The sequence below is a fragment of the Aethalodelphis obliquidens genome, unplaced genomic scaffold, assembly GCF_003676395.1.
Source record: "Aethalodelphis obliquidens isolate GAN/ISIS:26980383/991018 unplaced genomic scaffold, ASM367639v1 scaffold55, whole genome shotgun sequence".
Classification (NCBI taxonomy): Eukaryota; Metazoa; Chordata; class Mammalia; order Artiodactyla; family Delphinidae; genus Aethalodelphis; species Aethalodelphis obliquidens.
The window spans coordinates 5,006,633-5,022,375 of NW_020837999.1; the positions used below are offsets into that span (position 1 = coordinate 5,006,633).

General features: G+C 33.9%; 1 protein-coding gene across 7 annotated transcripts in view; it reads left to right on the forward strand.

The window, feature by feature from the left end:
• COP1 (COP1 E3 ubiquitin ligase) overlaps positions 1-15,743 on the forward strand; it is a 272,596-nt gene that overhangs the window by 70,901 nt on the left and 185,952 nt on the right. For 5 of the 7 annotated variants that reach the window (XM_027086241.1, XM_027086244.1, XM_027086242.1 and 2 more), the window contains 3 exons: positions 704-772; positions 13,307-13,366; positions 14,087-14,163. In XM_027086241.1, coding sequence (XP_026942042.1) covers positions 704-772; positions 13,307-13,366; positions 14,087-14,163 — 206 coding nt within the window. The remainder of the gene's footprint in view (positions 1-703; positions 773-13,306; positions 13,367-14,086; positions 14,164-15,743) is intronic. The other 2 variants (XM_027086243.1, XM_027086246.1) reach the window with 2 other exon arrangements.

The following is a 15,743-nucleotide window of genomic DNA, read 5'->3' on the forward strand; positions in this document are numbered from 1 at the left end:
TTAAAATTTTGTTTTTAAATTTTTGAGTTTAACTGAAATCTTTCATAGAAATATATTAATTCTCACATCTGTGTGAGTAATTAATGACCAGAAATAGTAAATTAGATTTCTGAAAAGCATGAATTTCTTCCTATTTATTATGTTTCTTACTCCCCTGCAAGTTAAATTCTTATGGGGAAAGTGATTTCAGTGTTTAGAAACTACATTGGCTCCACTATGTTTTTGTTTTTTAAATTAAAAAAAATTTTTTTGGCCACACCACACAACATGTGGTATCTTATTAGTTCCCCAACCAGGAATCGAACCCCCACCCCCTGCATTGGAAGCACAGAGTCTTAACACTGGACCACCAGGGAAGTTCCTCCACTACAGTTTTTGTCTTGATGTTTTATTAGTTTGGTTGGGGAAGAGAAAGCCAGGACAGATAACAGAATTGCCATTTCCGATAAATAGTTTTTTCTGCATGGTCGATGAGAAATGTAGTTGAAAACACCCATTTACCCGTTTTTTTCAGGTTAGTTTTAGGGGAAATGGCTTGCTTTTAAAAATGTCAGTTAGCAAGTGGAAAATGACTAAATAGAAATAAGAGACTAACTTAAGTGGATGAGTTAGGTTGCTTCATACTGATTATACTGTGGTGTTAAAGAAAACTTTGAACTCAAAGTTATGTTTTTAAAAGAACAATTATAATTTTCTATTATAGGAATCACATGCAGCCCAACTACAGATCCTTATGGAATTCCTCAAGGTTGCAAGAAGAAATAAGAGAGAGGTATATTATTTTGTGTATTTTACGTAATGTGTCATTTACTATTGTTGACTCTTCCCATTTTTTTCTCCATTTTTGTGAAGGCATTTCAGGTTAAAAATTTTATTTAAACATTTAAAAGCATTTGAGTTTTCAGGAGTTTTATTTTTTTTTAAACTTTGTTATTTTAACTTCTTTTACGTTTACAACTTGATATTTTAAAAATCCCTTTCTGGAGGTGTGCTAAAAAGTTTTCTATAGGAGTGAATATAATGATGTTACCTCAAAGCTATAAAGAATAGATAATAGAATTATCAAATGGCAGCCTAACTTTCACCCTGAAAAGAAAACGTAGGAAAATTTAGATAATGAAGTCTTAAGTAGAGAGGGTTACAATTTTCCTATGATTAAAATACATCTTGGTGGGGGGAAACAAGTAAAAATATAGCTACCTATTTAGAACTTGGAAAGTGTAAGTCATGCAGGATAACTAACATAACTTTTTATTAATAATTTTATAACAGAATGTCCTAATTTAACATTTATAAGATTCCTCAGTCATTTCACAATAGTATAAAATATGGGAAAATGAAAGGCAAAATCCTGTGTTCTTGGTAGCATGCTAAAATAACTTTGAAAACTGTTTTATATTTAAATTACCAACTGTTATATTTTTACTTTCAGCTGTCTAATTAGGACATTTTTACTCAAAAAAAAAAATAACCTTATTTGTTAGGTTCCAGGCCATCTTTATTATTATTATTATTATTTTTTTGTGGTACACGGGCTTCTCACTGCTGTGGCCTCTCCCGTTGCGGAGCACAGGCTCCGGACGCGCAGGCTCAGCGGCCATGGCTCACGGGCCCAGCCGCTCCGCGGCATGTGGGATCTTCCCGGACCGAGGCACGAACCCGTGTCCCCTGCATCGGCAGGCGGACTCTCAACCACTGAGCCACCAGGGAAGCCCCATCTTTATTATTTTTGAAAATAAAAAGATGAGAACTTGTTTTGATGAAGTACTTTAAGTGTGCAGTGCCAGAACTTTACATTATCTTAGTTTGATATTTCTGCTTTTTTTGGACTATTCACGATGTCTGTTTTTAACTTTTTCTTACTTTGTTCAGATTGGATTTTTCTGTGTTATGCTAGTGTTGATAGCTAAATGTTCTTTACCTGGTTTATGATTGTATGTTTCTTTAACTTTTACTGAGGTAGCAGTTGTGATTTTAATGTTTTAGTATCTATTAAAAATTATCTTCAGTATGAATTTGAGTTCTATATATTCTTCTTGACTTTTAATTTTATTTTTTTGGTGGGTACTTTAACTTCAATTTGCATAAGAATAGCCTGAGGATCTTCTTAGAATCCAAATTCTGATTAAGAGGGTGTGTGTTTGAGCCTGATAATCTGCATTTCTAGCAAGCTGCAGATGATGATGCTATTGGTCCGTGGACCACACTTTGAGTAACAAAGCTGAACATTTTATAGCATACGGAAACAAAATTATTAATTCAGTATGTACACTCAACCGTCTTTGCTATAGCAAATTCTTTGAAAAGTGATAATTTTTTATATTCCGTACATACCTTCTCTCCTTTAAAAACAGAATGTGAAATTGTTTTCCAGTAGTTTTATGTAGTTCTTTTCACCTTCGACTTTGAACTCATCGAGTGAGATTTGGTACATAGGAAATAACCTGATAATGAATCAATTAAGTGAACAGTCCAAACATATGGATATCTGGGGGTTAAATGAAATGGCTGATCACTGTGTATGATCTGAATTATTTAAGGTTTTCATTAGCCTCTGAGGTTTTTCATACTTCTCTAGTGTCTGTTAATGCTTGCAATATATTTAGATTTGAAATTTTCTTAGGTAAGAAGGATGCAGCATATAACTATAAAATAAACAACTATGAATATTCTGGGATTTTTACTAGCAAGCTGACAAGTTAGTCCGCCACAGTTTCATAGATGCTGGCAGAAGACATGAGACTTCTGGGTTGGAAATAGTCTTGACTACTCATGGCATATCTGGCAGCATCAGCTTCATGACCTGCAAGTCCCTCAGGGGCGGTTTAGAGATGGGCCTTGGTAGATTCTGCATATACAAAGGATATATATTACAACCAAAGAACCTTGAACTTAGGAAACCCCAGTCTTTTAAAGGGGTCTGCTAGCAAATCTGTTCAGTCTTTGCCCTGCAGGGAGACACTATTTTTATTTTATTGATCAGAAAACAAATCTGCCCCCTCTCCTGGAGGAAGTCAGTATTTCTGTCTTGCCAGGGTGTTCACTAAACAGACATCCTTGAAAAGATAATTTGGAACAAAAGTTATCAAAAGATGTGCAGAAATGGGAGAGATCAGTGGAGAATGTTTCCCAACGATAGCTCTTCCTTCTTATATTAATTTGTTCTCTCTCTGATGCAGTGGCCTCCAATAGCTTCTTCTGTGATATTGCCTTTGATCACAGAGCCCTTAGTATCAGTGTTCCTATATTTTTGTTATTATGTCTGGGTTAATTGTGCTTTAGAATTTTTCAACTTGAGTTTAATTTGAATCTTACAAGATCCTTGTGAATGATAGATTTTTTTTCTCTCTTGGATCATATTTTCTTATGATAGGCAATTTAACCTAGAAACATACGGGTTCCAAGTACTTCTGGATATTGGTGCCTCTTAATATGCAATGATTATACTGTCATTAATATATTTTGGTTTTCTTGTTTTTAGTGTATCCATAATTGAGTGATTCTGAGTATATCAGGTTTAACTACACAAGGGACTCTGAGGAGCTAGGTTAACAAAGTTTTAAAACTTTGAAAATTTGGAGCTAGGATAACAGACTTAAAAACTTACCAGTTTGATTAAATTTCATTAATTTTTCTGTGATTGGAGTCAGGTACACTAGTGATTTGGAAATAGTAAACTTTAGTCTAGAAAATGTAGTTGATTAATACCTCATGATTTAGTACAGACAGAATGAAGTGAGTGGTTACTTTTTTTGCATATATTATAAAGTATATATTGTGTGTTTAATCCTCAAAGTGAATATGGTTGTTAAAGGTCTTATCTCCTGTAGTATAATTTATACTTGAACTTATTCAAGCAAAATACAGACTGACCAGGAGACAAACTACTATTTCTGATTTTCTTTTCCTAAGATTAACATTCAGACTTTGAAAATTAACTTTGTGATTTTATGCTTGACTTTTAATTGCAGTTATGATGAGTCTAAACCAAGACTCTGAATCTGCTTTTCAGATTTAACATACTTATTTGTTCCAATGTCACATCTTGCTGTTAGAATCCTACATTTAATTTTTATTTGTGATTTATTTTTTCCTTGACTCTCCTTTGAATATTAAGAGAAAGGAATGTGCAAGGCACATAGTAGGCATTTTCATTAGTTATCTGTTGCTGTGTAACAAGTTACCCTCAAATTTAATGGCTTAAAAACATCATTTAATATCTTGTGTCAGGAATCTTGGTGCAGAGTAACTGAGTGCCTTTGCTCAGGGTTTCTCACCAAGCTACGCTCCAAGTGTTGGCCAGGGCAGCAGTTATCTTAAGGTTCGACTGGGATAGGAATGCTTCCCAGTTCACTCGTTGGCTGTTGGAAAGAGATACCATATTCTTACCACATGGGCTTCTCCATAGGATAACTTACTGTGTGGCAGCTGACTTCCCTCACAGGGAGCAAGAGAGGGTTTTGAGGACAGCAGTCACATGCTTTTTGTAGATTAATCTTGAAAGTTACATCTCAACAAGTGTTCTGTTTTTTCCATTAGAAGCAAATCTTTGGGTCCAGCCTATACAAAGAGAGGGAATTACATAAGGGTGTGAATTCTGAGGTGGGAATCTTTGGAGGCTTTCTTACAGCCAGCCTCCCACAACACTTAATAAATATATGTTTTTAAATGAACATGTTATTCTTTCTTCATGGTCAGGTTGAACAAAAGGACTTTAGGTTCCATGTAAAAGCCAGTCTCCTCTGTGCAAATTTGTACCAGCATTTGAACAATTGCCTTATATTTCATACGATTTAATTTTAAAATATACTTTTGGATATTTGTGGTACCTGTTTAATTCATTGTAATAGGACAGTTTTGATGAGTCTTGGTTTCCTTTTGGTTTTGTTCGGAATTTTATTTTGAATATTTGAAAGAATTGAATTTTACAATGTTTTTATATGAAATAAAGCACAGAAAAGTTCGTAAAACGAATTTACAGTGTAAAGATTCATAGTAGAGTGATCATCCGTGTGACCATCATCCTGATTAAACAATAGATTTTTGCTAGGCTTCCTGAAGCTCCCTCCCTACCCTTTCCAGATTATAGCCTTCTCCCTTGCCCATTAGGTAGTCAGTATTCTGATATTTATGGTAATCACCTCTCAGTTTTTCTTTATTGTTTTGATGCCTAAGTATTTATAAGTCTCTTCTTTTGAACTAATATAAATGCACTTCTGCATTATATAATGTTTTGTTCTTGTCTTTGGCTCAGTGCTAAGATTCATCCCCATTGTTGTATATGGCTATAATTGATTCATTTTTGTTGTTGTGTAGTATTCTATTAAATGAATACACCCCATTTTTGTTGTTGATGGACTTGTGCGTTGTTTTTGGTTTTGAGCTATTTACAATGTTACTATCTTATATATGTATCCAGGTATATATTAGTATATATCTTTCTATGCTACACATGTAGAAGTGGAATTAATGAGTCATAGGATATGTACATCTTCAAATTTAATAGATAATGCCAAACAATGCCTGAGCAGTTGTATTGGTTACTCTTCCTACAGGCATTGTAGGAATGTTCCTATTGCACTATATTATTGCCAGTACTTGGTGGCAATAGACTTTTTTCAGTTTAGCAAATCTTAGGATATGTATTGCTATCTCTTTGTGGTTTTAAGTTGCATTTCCCTGAGACCAGTGAGGTTGAGTACACAGTACTATGAATTGGCCATTGGGATTTTTGTGTATGTGTGAAGTACTTGTTTAAAGCTTTGTGCATCTTTTCTATTTAGTTGATTTTCTTATATATTTCTTATATATTCTAGATAAAAGTTCTTTGTTCTATCTATCTATCTATCTCTATATCTACTTATCTATAGCAAATCTTTTACCCCTCTAATTGGGCTGCTTTTTCCATTGTCTTAATGATGTCATTTGATGAGCAGAAGTTTCTGTCTATAATAGAGTCAAATTTATTAGTCTTTCCTGTTATAATTAGTACCTTTTATGTTAGGTAAAGAATTCTTCTCCACCTGAGGTCATGAAGACATTTTACTATATTACCTACTTGAATCTTTACCTTTTATTTTTCATACTCGCATCTATAATCTACTTGGGAATTTTTCATATGGATGTCCAGATGTCCAAGCATCCTTAATTAAAAAGTCCATCCTTTTCCCATTGCTTTGAAATACCACATCTGTCATACATCATGTGTCCATACATGTGTGGGTCGGTTTCTAGGCTCTCTTCTGCTCCACTGGTCTGTTTGTCTATCTTTCTGGCAATACCACATTGTATTAAACACTAGAACTTTAAAGTAAGTTACTGTTCTTTTTTAGGAAAGTCTCAGCTATTCATGGCTCTTTGTATTTCTCTATAAATATTAGAACCAGCTGATACATTTCCATGGTACACCTGCTGTGATCTTTATTGGGATTACTTTGACTCAGTAGATGAATTTGGGAGACTATCTTTACAATATTGAGTCCTTTAGCCTTTGAACGTGGTATTTCTTTCTGTATATCTAGGTCCTTAAGAATGTCCTTAAAAATTTTGATATTTTTCAGGGGATTATTCTTAACATGTCTTTATTTTAGAGTTGTTCTTAGGTCTTCAATCATTTTTATGCTATTGTAAGTGATGTCTGTGTCTTTAATTTCAGTTTCTTACTATTTGTTGCTGGTATATAGAAATGCAGTTGATTTTGACACATTTCTTTTGGTATCCAGCAACCTTGTTAAGATCATTAATTCTAATAATTTATTTGTAGATTATTTTATGTTTTCTGTGTACGCATCATCATCTGCAAATAATAACAGTTTAGTTTCTTTCTTTATGATCCTTATATCCTTTATTTATTTTTCTTGTCTTACTCTGCTGGCTAGGACATCCGGTACAATGATGAATAGAAGTGGTGATAGCGGGGCATCCTAGTCTTGGTGCTGATCTCAAAGTGAAAGCTTTCGACGTGTCACCATTAGGTATGATGTTTTCTGTAGGTTTTTGGTAGGTATTTTTTTTTTTATCATTCAAGGAGCTAAGTTTCTATTCCCAGTTTCCTAAGAGGATTTTTTTTTTAAATGATAAGTGGGGGTTGAGTATTCTCCAAAATTTTTGTGCAGTTGAGATGATATTTTTTTTCATTATGTTAAACTGGATAATTACATTGGTTTAACATTAAAAAGTCAATCAACTTTGCACCTAGGGTGACCAACTGTCCTGATTTGCCCAAGAGTATTCTAGTTTTATCACTGAATGTTCTGCATTCTAGAAACCCCACCAGGACAGTTGTTTGCCCTACTTGCCTTCCTTATTGCATCTGTATTCATTAATGAGATTGTTCTTTAATTTTTTTTTTACACTGATCTTGTCCAATTTTGTTATAAAGATAGCTTTATCAAATGAGTTGGGGAATGTACCCTCTTTTTCTATTTTCTGGAAGAATCTGTATAATCCAGGATCGATGTCTTTGCTGAATGTTTAAGGATTTTGCTGGAGAAGCTGTCTGGACCTGTTGTTTGCAGAAGCTTTTAAAGTATTGATTCAGTTACTGCTTATTCAGGTTTTTGTTTTAGATACCATTTTTGACATGTTATACTTTTTCTAAGCATTGTCTGTTTCATCTAAATTTTCAAATTTATTGCTATTAGCTTGGTCTTAATACTAAGTTTTTGATGTCCCCAGAGTTTTTAGTGATGTCTTTCATTCCTGACTCTGCTTATTGGTGCTGTGCATTTCTCTCTTTTTTCTTGATCAGTTCTTGCCAGGAATGTAACAATTTTGAGTTTTATCTAGGAACAAACTTTCAGTTTTATATTCTCTATTTTGTTTTCCATTTTATTAATACCCTCTTTATAATTACAGTTTCCATCCTTCTACTTTCTTTGGTTTTATTTTGTTGTTTCTTTTCTAATTTGTTAATTTGGATATACATATTAGTAGGCAGACTTTTTTCTAATATAGGCATTTGAGGCCACAATTTTTCTTTTAGTTGAATCTAAAAATTATGGTATGGCATTTTGTTTGTTATTCCTTAGTTCAAAATAGTTTCTAATTTTCATTATAGTTTTTCTTAGGCATGTGGGTTATTTAGAGATAAACTTATTACTTGGATGTGGGGATTTTCTTTTTTTTTTAATTCTGGATTTCTGTTATAATTGCATTGTTATCAGAAAATAATTAGTGTTTTTCTTAATATGATATTTGCATTATCACCCGTTAGTTCATTAAATTTTGAAATATTTGTGCTTGAAAAGAATGTGTTTCCTGCAATTGCATGGTGTGGTGTAAAGTTTGTTAAATATATGGTGAGAATTTTTTGCATCCTTACTGAGTCTTTGGTTCCTTGTTATATCACTTATTTATTTGAGGTGAGTTTCTTATAGACAGCAGAGGTTTTTCATTCACTTTGCCTGACTCAGCAGTCTTAGAATTTTGTATTTAGGCCATTTACATTTAATGTAAATTTAGAGTTTAAGCCTGCCATTTTATTATTTGTTTTATGTTTCTTTTCTCTTTTGATTTTTTGTTCTTATGTTTTTTCTTTGTTACTTGAATGTATTTATATATTTTTAAAGACCTTGTTTTTTAGAGCAGTTTTAAGTTCACAGAATTGAAAGGAAGCTACAGAGATTTTCCATACATGCTGTAGTAATATGCATTTAAGTTTCCTCCATGTCTTTTCATGGATTGAAAGCTCATTTCTTCTTAGCATTGAATATTATTCCATTGTCTGGATGTATCACTATTTATCCATTCATTTTCTGAAGGACATCTTTGTTGTTTCAACTGTTGGTATTATGAATATAGCTGCTATCAGTGTGTTTTGGAAATCTTAAGATTTCAACTCCTTTGGGTAAATACCAACAAGTGTAATACTGGATCATATGATAAAAGTGTGTTTAATTTTTTAAGAAACTGCCAAACTGTCTTCCAGAGTGGCTGTACAATTTTTCATTCCTACCAAGAATAAATGAGAGTTCTTGTTGCTACACATGTTCGTCAGCTTTTGGTGTTGTCAGTGTTCTGGGTGTTGGATGATCTGATCGGTGTACAGTGCTTTCTGTTTTTTGAATTTTTTTTAGTGCTTTCTTGTTTTTATATCCATATATTAATTTTGCTACTCTCTTTTTAACCAACTTTTTTTCTGAAAGTATATCAGTATTCTTTTGTTCAGTTTTGAATATGTCAGATAATTGAAGAAGTCTTGGCAGCTATAATGTATTCTAATTATATTAGCTCTAAAAAACAAAATACTGAATTTAATACTTAAGCATATTTTTATCAAATCATAGTGATGGTCAAATAAATGAGTGCTGATGATACCTACCTGCACCAAAGCTAATGTCAATAAAAGGGGGCTCTATTTTTGAATTCTTTTCTGTTTTAGTCTTAAGGGTTTCTGAGACTTTCTTTCTTCACTTTTTAAATTTAAATTGTTTTAAAATTTTCTTTGGGTTTTGGTACAGTATGCTGTGTTAAGAGAATGCTTGCTGTTGATGGCTTAGGACTGTGTTCTCAAATAGCATTTCTCCATCTTATGTATTTATTATTATTATTTTCAGTAGCCCCCAAACTCATAATAGTGTTAAGGCAAATTTGATCCAGAGGTTTGTTTATTATCATTCCCAATTTGTGATCGATTTTCATTTAGATAATGACAGTTCAGCTTTATAAGGACTTCCTTCATATATCTCCAAAACATTCTTGGACTCTTGTTCATGCTTTTATTCTAGATTCTGCCTCTCTGGCTTATGAAACATATTTGCAGAGTGAAGTTAGCCCAGTTTTCTTTCTGCTTTTTAAAATGGTTATCCTTTGTCTTTCTTCTGTTTCCTCATACTATAATGTCTTATATTGATGCCTGAAAGGAGAACACTTGTTTCCATTATTCATCACCACTCTCCATATTGCTGGCCACCGAATGTGTAGATCATTTCCCACACCAATTTTCCAGTTCTCTTTGGACACCAACTGAGTGTCCTATAGTTCAATTCAGTTCAGTTCAATTCTATCTAACACTGTCTACCTGGAGTTAGCCCCGGATTCCACTGGTTAAGGATTCAGTCCCACAAGACTGAGCTGCTCCTTCAGATGAAAATTGCAAGTCCAGGAAGTTACATGTGCATCTGACCTACTGGCTATAAATTGGTAGTTCCCATGTCTGCCTCCTTGGGTTTGATAATGTGCTAGAATGGGTCACATAACTTAGGAAAATAGTTTACTTACTAGATTACCAGTTTATGGTGAAAGGATACAACTCAGGGGGCATGGAACTTCCATACCCTCTCCAGGTGTGCCATTCTCCAAGCATCTCCATGTGCTCACCAACCTACATGTTCACCAACCCAGAAGCCCTTTGAACCCCTTAAATTAGTGTTTTTTATGGAGGCTTCATTCCATGGACATGATTGATTGGCCATTGTTGATTCAACTCAGTCTCCAGCCCCTCTCTCTTTTCTGGATGTTAGAAGGTGGGGCTGAAAGTTCCAATCCTCTAATCACATGGCTGGTTCCCCTAACAACCAATCCCCATCTGGAGGCCCTACAGGAGGCTATATTTCTTATTATAAATCAGAATAACACAATGTCTTAATAATTTAGCGCTTTAAACTTCTTCAGAATTTCGTCTTGAAATGTAAACACCTCATTTAACATGTGCTCTCTAAATAGTTTCCATTCACTGAAATTTAAGAAAAAATTTCTTGTCTTGACACCTTTTCAGACTTTTTCACATAAGTAGGTTACATCATTTTGTTTTATCGATACACTATACCTATGTATTTATTACGGCAGCCCTTGTACCTTGGTTGTTTTATTTTAAATTGAACCATATGAAATTGCTGCTTTTGGAAGTAAAAATTGTTTGAACATTGGTAGTTTTATGTAGTTCATCTAATATACGGCCTTCATATATAGTAATGGATGTATTATCCAGCAAAGCTTTGGGGTACTGGAAGGATGGGACATTATCTTCAGAGGGTTGGGCATTAGCATTTAGTATTTTGAGATTTCAGGTGATACTGGATTTTTTTTTCTTGGTACTTCAATTGCAGAAGTGGAATGAAAATTGTTAATTTGATCTTAAATATGTATTATGTATCATACAAGTGATACTGGCTGTCTCTGGATGTTGATATTTTAGATGTTTACTTTCATCCTTCTCTTTAAATGTGTTTTGAAAACAATCATACTAAAGACCCCGTCAGCATTTGTTTAAATAGGGGTTTCAGCAGTGGAGCATTTCAAGCTAATTAAATGAAAAAAGTTAAGGGGTGACCATGGGATGTTTTGCTGAATTAGAGGTTAGGGTCAGCGGAGTCGAAAATGGCTATGGACCAAAAGGCAAAAGGATTTAGTGATGGTAGGAAATAACTGGGATATTTGTAGATGTCTTAGATCTGTTGACAGTGATTTGGCTGCTTGGATTGAGCCAGACCAGAGTGTTTTTTATGTTAGAGTGGAAGACTAATTATTGGGAATGGCCAGTGAATGCAGTAGAAGTGGAAGTCCCCATCTAGTCTGGGACATGAGAGAATTTATCACTTGACCAACTTTTATTTGAAAGAGTTCCAAGGCAGACTGTGTCCTTGAGGGAGAGCAAAGTTTCAGTTAAGGTAGGAGTATTGTGTGAAAAATTTTAGGGTGGAGTAAAGTTTATTAAACTAGATGGAAGAATTGAAAGAATTTGACAATGCTAATCACTTTTTTTTTAACCCCCCTCCCCCTGTCCCAACCATGGTTTCTGTGATACTGTGCTATCGTTTCTCCTGGCTTTTGCCCTTGCCCTTATTGATGGTTGACATAGAGCTGCTCCTTCTTCCTTTGCCTATCTCTTAGCTGTTGGTGTTCCCTACACCCAGTTTTTGTTCTCATCTCTTCTGACTATACTGATTGACATTGGGTGATTTCATTCATTGTCATAAATTCAGATTTATTATTTCCCTTTCTCATAGCTTTTAGGTCTTTGTGTGTTTTATTATTTACTCTGTTTATTCTGTCTTTTCCCACCTTTTTTCCACCTGGCAAATTACTGTTAGTCCTTTGATGCTCAGCATTTCATTTAATTTCAGATCCTATTTCAGTTATCCAGTTGCCTTTTCCCTCTCCCCAAGTTTTCCATCTAGGTTAGGGGCAGTCTGTGTACCTTTAATTCTTTGTACATACCATCATCATAATGTTTTCTATGATATTTCAACTATTGGTTTACTTTTTGCCATCTTCCCTAGACTGAGTTCCATGAGGGCAAGGGCTAGAGTTTTCTAAATCCTGTTTTTCACAGTGCTTAGCAAAATGCTTAGGATTGGCAAATATTTGAATTAATATGTTATCAATTGTGTATATATTGCCACAGAAGAAAAGGCGCTTAAAAATCTGTTTGTCTGCCATGTATTTGCTGAATAATCTTGGACAAGTCACTTAACCTTCCTGTGCTTCATTTTTCTGTGTAGTAGTTCCTATTTCACACCTGGCAATAAATATTATTACATAAGTATTCATTATTGTTATTTTACATTTTAAAAATTGGCTCAATATATTTGGGTTAGATTAAGATAGCCACTTATACATAATAGTGATAGAAATTTAAATTTGATAGTGTTTTCTGAAAAGCAGTTTTTTTTATGCAGTGAAGATTTGCTAGCTTTTTCTTTTGATCGAATAATTTCATTTTTAATAATCAATGAAATTTGAAATGCAGACTAGTATGTTCCAGAATTACTTATGATAGTTTGCAAACAACTTAAATCTCTGATGGTTAAATATATTGTTGAATGTGATGCAACAATTAAAATGTTTGCATTTTAATGGCGTGGAGAAAGGTTATGGTGCAGTAGTAGGTAAGATATCAAAGATAAAAGATTATCTTAAATATGTTTTAAAAAATGCTTAAGAGGCTAATTTGTGATTGCTTTGGGGTGGTAGAATTTAATCTCTGAGACTTTTTTTATTTTTAAAATGGGGTTAACTGACATGCTGACGTTAATTGCTGACAGTTAAATGAGGTAATTTGAAAATTCTTCGGATGTCTTCTGTTTTTATTAAGTCATATTGTCATTGTTGTTCATCTTTAATATTTTTATTATAAAGCCAATCCTTGTATTAAAGAAAATACTGTTTTCTTAAATATTAAGTCTTTACATTTACTTTTTAACATAGGAACTTACAGCACTTTTTGTCTGCAGTATTTCACCCTGACAACCATTAGTGCAGATTTTCCTAGAAATCATTTTGTAAATGTTAAGTTATTTTATGATTGTGGTGATGCTTGTGTGGTTTGGTTTAGGCTTTTTATTTCCTCCTCTTTAATCTACAGCAACTGGAGCAGATTCAGAAGGAGTTAAGTGTTTTGGAAGAGGATATCAAAAGAGTGGAAGTAAGATATCAAGAATTTCTCACATCTCTAGTAATTTTTCAGTTTCATGAAATTTTTGCTTTTCCTTTAAATTGCTGCATTAAATTTATGGGATTGGTCTCCATTGTATAGAAAGTCACAGTCATCATTTATGCAGTATTAGTTTATTAGGAGGCCTTTTCCTCTAGTTAATGATCAAAGTTAGAGTTTAATCCATTGTTTACTAGAAAGCTAATATTTGAATCAAGAGGAATGCTACTTATCTTAATGTTTGCAGAGAATATTTTTGAAGTAGAGACTGACATATCATGTTTTTCTGTGCTTTGCAGAGTTGAACCTAATGATCCAGTTGCCATACTGTCATATTTATCTTAATATTTATCAGTAGGGTCTCACCTGGATTAATGATTAGCTAGTTCACTATTCACATAGTGTACTGTACATCTCATTCAGATTATTTACATTTGTCTTTTTCTGCATTCGGGAGCTTCATTAGTGATGAATATTTATTAAAGTGTTTCTGGTTCTTTAAGAATGTGTATCATACAAAAGGCTTGTCTCTTAACTTTCAGATATCCTTGCTTTTGTACTCTGTGGAAAGGAAGCCTTGAGAAATTTGGGTGTTGAGACAAAAAGGGACTGATAAAACCTGGGATTGGAAAAGAATATAATATCATAACTCCTTTTGATTTATACATCTTCTCTTTGGAGTGTCTGTAACTCTAATAATTGTGCTTCCAGGAAATGAGCGGCTTATACTCTCCTGTCAGTGAGGATAGCACAGTGCCTCAATTTGAAGCTCCTTCTCCATCACACAGGTACAAATCTTGAAACTTGTAATTGCTTAGGATTTATGTTACAGAGTGCACATATGGTATTAATCCTTAGGAGCCTTTTCCATGTAATGTACAAAAAACCCTGAGAAATTACTTTGGTTATGATCTAGAAATGAGATTGAGTTAGCCTGTTTCCTTAATGCTTTGAATTTTCATGCCAGGGACAGTTAGTGAGTAGAATATTATAATACTGTGAATTCACTGTTGGATTAAAAGTTTGGTGGATTTCTTAAAATAATGGCAGCTTTAAATACTTTGTGAGTTAAAATAAGATGACATTAGAAATCTACAACTGGAGAACATGAAATGGTAATATTAGGGGAGAATTAGATAAACTAATACCTTTAACTTTTCCACTAACCGGTTGAATTTTCTTGCAGATCTCATTCCCCAGATTTAAAATGAGGCCATTAGATAGATCTGTTAGTTTAGATATCCCTGGTATTTTCTTTATAACTCCCCATTATTAATTTGTCTTCCCTTCTGTACCCTCTATTAGAGCAGGAATTACATTTGTCTTGCTCGTGACTGTTTCCCTAGGTTTTTGAGTAGCAGTAGTGACTGGCCTCCTTCAGTAAGTTTTTGTGAAATAATAGTGAATGTCTGTGGTCCCTATATAGCTCTAAAGTTCTATTTGAAATATCTACTACCTAAAATTTGAATTTGAACTTTTTTGTTGTGTTCAAAGCGAGAGCAATTTTACATGTTTTTAACTTGCTAATCCATTTAGGATAGTGGTCTAATGTAAGCTTTTCGGACAGATAGTTTTAGGATAACACATGGATTATCAGGCAGTCCAATGACAGTACAAGAGTTTACACTAACCTTCAGAGCCAGTGTCAGTTCAGGAGAGCTATTTTAGATCTAGTTTGGGACAATATGTGGGGAAGGGACACAAGGGATATTCAGTTAAAGAACATTCCTGGGTTGTTTGATATTTTTCATTAACCATTTTATGGAGAATCCTCGTGAGTACTAGGTGATTCTGGGGTCACTTTACCTGTGTAATTCAGCTTGTTTTTGTCCATATTTTATTTTCTTTAAAACACTTGGGAATGACTCAGCTGTGGGATATTATCTTTAAGCTTAACATTCACTTCCTGATACACATGGAATCTTTGTCAGTAGAATATTTATTATGTGAGTGCATGCAGGCAAGAAAAAGTTGTCATATCACAGAATCTTCTCTAATAAACTGATAGTTCTCATCGTCATATGACTCTCTGTCATAGCCTTTAACAGTAGTGTTTCTTTCTATCTGTGTGTCCAGGTCTTTGTTAATCTTACTGACGACTTTTAATGACTTGTTGACCATATAGTATTATATTCATTTAACTGGCTCTGTTTATTTAATGCCTCTGATGCACTGGGCACTGTTCGAAGTGTTGAATCTAGCTGGCAAATTTCCTGCCTTTATGGAGCTTACCTTTTGGGTGTGTGTGTGTGTGGAGGTTGGGGCAGATGCTAAATAAGCAAAAATATAATATAGTAGTAGTACAAAATATGTAAGTAGTACCCTAGGAAGGAAATTAGATGTATTAGAGAGCTGACACATGAATGAA